A 6,670-nucleotide genomic window follows, 5' to 3' on the forward strand; every position below is an offset into this window, starting at 1 on the left:
CCACAGGACCAGAAAACAATGTGAGAGAGAATGACCTCCAAGGGCAGATGGAGAGCTATGGGCCGGAGAAGACACTGATCAATAGACATCGATAATCAAGTCCCCGAATTGCCTCCTGGATCTCACTGGACCCCCCACAGACTCCTGGGAGCCCAAACACTTTGCAAGATGGAAGTGGGTATGATAGCACCTGCCTCTCTGCTTCTAGTGAGAGTCAAAGGAGCTAGTTATTGTCAAGTGCCCGGCACAGAGCGGGCGACAGAGAAAGGCCAGCTGCCAAGTTGTTGTTATTCCCTCAGGACTGAACTAAGTAGGGACTTATCTTCAGGCTAAATTCCCTAGGCTGTGATCCTGTTGGTGTCTCCTAGCCCCACTCAAAAGGACCGGCCTCGGGGGTCTCTGAGGTATGGATGGCCACTGTGTTCTCTTAGCTGGTGTCCCCCTGCCTCATTTCCCACATTTCTCCTCTCCTTTTCCTTGTTGATTGTAATTTAGGGAAGAACTGAAGGATACCAAGGGAAGCCAGATAAATGAGTGCTGTGTGAAAAATAAAGTCAAACAGGCCTTGGGCCTAAGAAGGCTTCAGTCGGCTTCCACACAGTAAAAGCCGACATCCTTCTTTCAATGGGTGCAGAGGTTTTTCTGCCCAATTCCAGGCTTAGGACCATTCCAGACAAATGATGATGCCAGGTGTCTGATGACCAGATTAATGGACTTTGAGTATAACAAGAATTCTGTCTCTCTGCAACATACTTATCACAGACTTTCCCAAGTTTACTACACGTACCAATTCTCTGATGCTGCGGTCTTCAATTTTGTTTAGCACTTGTTCAGGGAAAAAATGTCCATTTCTATAGGCCAGCAGCTGGGACAAGTCGAACAGTGGGACCCCTTCGGTAAATAGCTCAGCTATCACACAACCTGGAAAACATAAGATATAACTTCTACAGCAAAGGAGATACAACAGAAACACAACCCAACACATTTTATCCACACAGGGTAAACATTTCAACAGATCCCTAGAACTCAAATACAAAGTAAATGAAATAGTATTTGGAGTTCACAGAGATGGAATCTTACATCCATTAATTCTATTGCAGGGTCATGACAAGACATAAAAAGGTATTATGGGTATTACTGTCCCCATTTTACAGATGAGTAAACTGAGGCTCCAAGCAGATCTGTGACAGGCCCACAGTCCACAAGTAACACCAAACCATAAAGTACTAATCAAGTGGGTAGAAACCTGACTTTCAAAGGGCCGTAGGCAGTGTAGTACAGTGGAAGAGCCAGAGAACCTGAGTTCAAAACCCAATTCTGGTACACACATTGCCTGTGTATAAAATAAGGGGAGAGAATAAGATGCTCTGAGGTCCCTTAGACCCCTAATGCACAAAGCCTCACTAATCCTTTCTCCCACTGCAAAGGAGGGAGATAGGAATCTAGGAAAACTTTCCCTATTGTCACACTAAAAAAATTACTGTCTGAAGTTCATCAACTGAGCCTTGTCCCAAGAACAGCACGGGGTCTGAGACCTTCCGTCAAGAAAGCATCGCTGATAAGGCAGCACAAAGCAAGACTCAACAACCCACGGATGGAAAAGTGACCACAGTTTTCAAGCAGGCAAGGACATTTCCCTAAAACAGGGCACAGGACAGACTCAAACAGGCTGAAGGAAGCCTTTAAAAAGTGTTCTTTTTTTATCTAGTGGTAGAGGCCAAATAAGGGGCAGAACAGCCCCTGTATGATGACTGCTGTTCGTAGAATGGAAGCCCACAAGTGTTTTGTTCCCATCTACATAGTGGAGGTTTTGAGGGCCTCGTTTATTTTGTTGTGTGCAAAGGGAGAAAGCTGGGGATTGCTGGGCACTCACATAGTCTGGGACATATGTATATTTCTTGGATGAAAGCCAGAAAGATACAAATCAGTAGAGAGGAGCCATCAAAATGGACCCAAAATGTAGAAAAATGGCACTCAACTTCTGGACTGCTGAAGTATTTAGAGAGGTCACAACCAATCATCTGAATTATGGAGGATGGGGAGATGGGGGGGGGGGGGGGGGCACAGTGGATAAAGTACTGGCCCTGGATTCAGGAGGACCCAAGTTCAATTGTGGACTCAGACACTTGACACTTACTAGCTGTGTGACCCTGGGCAAGTCACTTAACCCTCACTGCCCTGCCAAAATAAAAAGAATTATGAAGGAAGGGAAAGAGGTACAAATACTCATCATCTTCAGGAAGATGGAAGCAATGCTGTATGACACGAGCCAAACAACTTAGGCCCATTCAGCACAAAAGAAAATGGAAGCACAAGAGAGGAAGTGCCTATGAAATCTACAAGAGAGTAAGAAAAACTAGACTGTTACCACAAGATAATCTTATGAAGTAAATAGGATAGTGGACGACCTTCCCAAATATCCCTTGGTGTCACTATTAAGAGACAAATGAGTGGGTGGGATCGAACATAAGAAGGATCCAGAATAACAATATTTAAGTCATTCTATGCCCAAGTCCAAAAAGGAGTTGTGGGTATGAGCTCTACAAATATATTCACGGGATGCACAAATGCACCATAATCACTGATCATAAATCTCTCTTGTTTAAAATTGGCTTCAACTTTTAAGCCCATATATAATATGTAAACTCACAGAAAAACTTAAAAGAAATCATGACAAAATTCACAACTATGGGTGTTTTTGTCTAAACCAACCAATACTCCCTTTAAAGTATGTCTGAAACACAGTGGGTGTTTGGTAAAAATACAGTGACTTCACATAAGTGCATCAAGGGATGGATCTGGAGTAAAAAAAGACCTGTTCAAATCCTGCCTCCGATATTTACTAGCTGTGTGAAAGTTGCTTGTCTTTGTCTCAGTTTCCAAACTTAAAAAAAATGGGGAAATAACCTCTCACACAGTTGTGAGGATCAATGAAATAACTCAGGTGAAGCTCTTGGCAAAGCTTAAAGGGCCACCAAAAAAGCAAGCGATTAATGTCAGTGGCTTCTACTGTCATGCCAATAAATTAATTTCTCAAGATCTAAACAATTAAGGCAATGCACGTCATCACTGCAAGGTGGGGGAGGCGGGGAGGCCAAGTATCCTTCACCCAGTATCTTTCAGCCCCTCAAGGATACCTGCCGAAAAGATGTCCATGGCGCGCTTCAGCTCCCCTCTTGTCCTCTGGTTGCTGTTAGTCAGGTCCACTAATGGGGTGGAAGGATCCTTCAGGCACTCTAACTCTGTGGCAAACATGCCACCATCCACAAAGCGTTCAGGAGCTATATAGCAAGTCCTCCTCCGGGACGTGTCAAAAAAGTAGTTGAAGTCGGCAGGGTTGTCTTCTGGAAGATAAGTAGGTTTAAAACTGGCAAAGTCGGTCAGAAGAACCCAATTCCAACTGGTGACCATGACATTTTCGGTTTTGATATCCCCATGGCGGACCCCAGATTTGTGAGCTTGGTCCACAGCAGTCAAGATCTGGAAAGCAATCCACCGCTTTTCAATATTATTTAAGAAAGGACGGGTACTGATTCGATCGTAGAGGTTGTCTCGGACGTACTGCCTGAAGAGCAGAGCTGCTTTTTCAGATGTTTTTTCTGTGGCCCTCTGGAAGGGCAAACAGTTCTGGGCTGAATTAAGCCTTATTTTCAGCTCTTCCAGTTCCTGTTTATAGCTAGTTAAAGGTAATGTTGGATCCTGAATTGCAAAGACCTTCACCACAACCAAGCCTTCTCTGTGCTTAGCTCGAGCAACTTTAAAAAACCGAGTACTCCCGAGGCTTTTGTCGTATTCAAAATCATGGATGTCTGAAAAATAGCTGTCCACAGAAAGGATCTGGGAGGGGGCAATGCCAGCCAGCTGGTTTCCCATAGTGACACAATCTCCGTCAATGTCGTCAAGATATGATACCTACAAAAATAGATGGAAAAGATGCTCAAGGAGGTAATCACATTCTTTTTTTGTGCTCTCTCTCTTCCTTAAGAGATAAATGAACTAAATGCTTTCACTGAGACTGGTAGAATAAGATGCTCTTATTTGAAAATGGTCTGTAACTAAGACCCAGAGATCTGGGAAAATAAAGTGAAATGTGCCACTTTAGCTGAAAAAGTTAAGAATTGACATTTCTTGATTTTAAAAAACTCAATTCAAAAAGCATTTGCTTAGCATATATCATAGGCCCAGTGCTGTGAGTGGGCATAAAAGAAGCATCAACCTGTTCTGGAAGAAAGAAAAAGGAAAATGCACAATAGTAACACACTCTCTCATTTTATATAAGTAGTCAGCTGACCTGCCACAAAGGCAGCACAGAGAGAATGCTGGACTTGGCAGTCAGAGAACTTGAGTTCAATTCACTCAATGCCTAGATGACTGTGGGTAAATCATTTCAACGCTCAGCTTCTTCTCCTGAACAAATGAAGAGTTTGGACAAAACCTCTAAGTTTCTTCTAGCACTAAATCTACAAGCCTGTCTATTATCCTAGGCCTAATACAGAGCTCTACTTAATGTGCATCAAAGCACCTGGTGTACTAGAAAATGTGCTGGATTTGGATTCAGAACACCTGATTTTAAATCCTGGCTCTGCCACTTAATAGCTAGTGCTTACTCAATTAAGTCAGCAGCAATTGGACCTCAGAGGCTAAGATATAGCCAATGACTGGAACTGGATGACCCACTGACATCTTAAACTCCAATGTCCAGAACTGAACTCATTATCCTTCCCCTATTAAGCTACCCCATCTTCCAAATTCCCCATTACTTTCAAGGGCACCACCATCCTCCCAGTCATCCGGGCTCACCAGCTGGATGTCATCCAGGCATCCTTGCCTAAGCTGTGGCTTTCACCTTGTGATATTTCTCACATGTATCCCCTTCTCTCCTCGGACACTGACACCCCCTGGTGCAGGCCCCCATCACCTCACCTATGCAATAATCTGGTTGGTCTCTGCCACAAATCTCTCCCAATGCCCGTCCATCCTCCCTAAAGTATGGGTGTGACCAGGCCACACAGCCCCAATACCACCGTTCAATCAATTTCAGAGCTCCCCCAGACCTCCAGGATTCTCTCCATTTTCTCCTGTATCTATCCTGTTTGTACATAATTGTTCACCTGTTGTTTCCAAGTCAGACTAGGAACTCCTTGAGAGCAAGGATTGTCTTTTGCTCTTTTTTATATGCCCAGTGCTTAGCACATTGCCTGGCACATAGTAGGTCCTTAGCAAATGTTTACTAACTCCAGGATGAAATACAAATTCCCCCTCTGCAATGCAAAGCCCTGGATAACTGGGCCACTCCATGGTTTCCCCGCCTTCTTACACACTGCTCACTCCCATCTGCCATCCAATGCCCCCATTTCCACTGGCCATGACCAGGCCTGGAAGGCTCTCCCCCCTCATCTCAGCTTCCTGATTTCCCCAGTCTCCTTCAGCTAAAATCCTGCCTTCTACAAGAAGCCTTTCCCAGCCCCCCTTAATCTTAGCTTCTTGCCTCTGCAGAGTGATTGTCCCTTATTTACCCTGTATGTCGCCTGTACAATGCTGCTCATCAGACTGGGACCTCTTTGGGACCAGGCACTCACTGTCTTGGCCTTTCTTTGTATCCCTAGTGCTTAGAACAGTCCCTGTCGCAAAGAAGGCACAATAAAGGTTTGATGACCAGCCTGACCCAAGCCTTCAACCATAAAACAGGGATAAATGATACCTGCAATACCTACCTCACCAGGCTGTAGTGAGGGTCAGGTGAGATAAGCTTTGTGAAGTGCTTTGCAAACCATAAAGTCCTCTATAAAAGGTCAGGAGGCGGCCATTCCCGTGGGGGGAGGAGGGGGAGGCAGAGAAGAATCTTGGCAAAGCTGCGAACACTGAAGCAAAAAGAAGATGAAAAGGAAACTAATAAGCCGCGAGGCCGACAGCTGCAGCCAAACTCTGCCGTGGGGAACCCCCCCCCCAAAAAAGTCAAGAAAACAAAAACAAGCCCCGGGTTCTCGACTGAGCCCAACTTCCCATTTTGAAGAGAGAAAAACGAGCAGGTTCTCGGGAAATGGACCAGCCCGGGCTCCAGGACCTGCACTGAGGAGGAAGGGGAGGAAGGAGCCCACCCCCTCACCCCCCAGGAAAAATGAACTGGGGGCGGTGGGGGGCCCTGGAGGGGCTGCAGAGAGGAAAGTCTAGGGAGAGAAGAACCAGACTTGGGGGGAGGGAATCACTGGGGAGCCAGGACTGACGGGGAGGGGGGGAAGGGGGCCGCGGAGGCGGGGGGAGGGGGGGGCACAGGAGTTAAGAACCAGTTCCGGAGAATTGGGGGATGGGGGGGGGGGTAGGACCAGCCGCGGGTGAGGAAGATTTGGAGGAGGAGCTGTCAGAGAGAGGGGAGCCTCTCGGCTCCGGGGGCGGGGCGTCCCGGAGGAGTTTGGGGAGGGGGATAGAGGGGGACCCTCCCCCTGCCCCGGCCCAACCCACCCGCCCCGTCTCGCCCCCAGACTGGTTTCCACCAAGCCCACCTCGCTGCGCACGGCCGGAGCCCCGGGAGGCGGGACGGACGGACGGACACTCGCGGGGGTCCGGCCCACGGAGGCCCCGGCACCTCCCACCCCCGGCTCCCCAGCGGCTGCGCCAGGACCCGCAGCCCGCGGGGAAACCGACGGGTTGAACCTCACTTCCGGGACGCTGC

General features: G+C 47.3%; 1 protein-coding gene across 1 annotated transcript in view; it reads right to left on the bottom strand.

Annotated features, from left to right (window-relative positions):
- Nucleotides 1-6,647, bottom strand: part of PIK3R4 (phosphoinositide-3-kinase regulatory subunit 4) — a 52,394-nt gene extending 45,747 nt beyond the window's left edge. Inside the window, exons 1-4 of the mRNA XM_043966154.1 lie at nucleotides 6,501-6,647; nucleotides 5,715-5,861; nucleotides 3,138-3,912; nucleotides 788-921 (exon numbers count right to left, since the gene is read on the bottom strand). Coding sequence (XP_043822089.1) covers nucleotides 788-921; nucleotides 3,138-3,873 — 870 coding nt within the window. The 5' untranslated portion in view covers nucleotides 3,874-3,912; nucleotides 5,715-5,861; nucleotides 6,501-6,647. The remainder of the gene's footprint in view (nucleotides 1-787; nucleotides 922-3,137; nucleotides 3,913-5,714; nucleotides 5,862-6,500) is intronic.
- Nucleotides 6,648-6,670: the final 23 nt, after the last annotated feature.

The sequence above is a fragment of the Dromiciops gliroides genome, chromosome 5 (genome assembly GCF_019393635.1).
Source record: "Dromiciops gliroides isolate mDroGli1 chromosome 5, mDroGli1.pri, whole genome shotgun sequence".
Classification (NCBI taxonomy): Eukaryota; Metazoa; Chordata; class Mammalia; order Microbiotheria; family Microbiotheriidae; genus Dromiciops; species Dromiciops gliroides.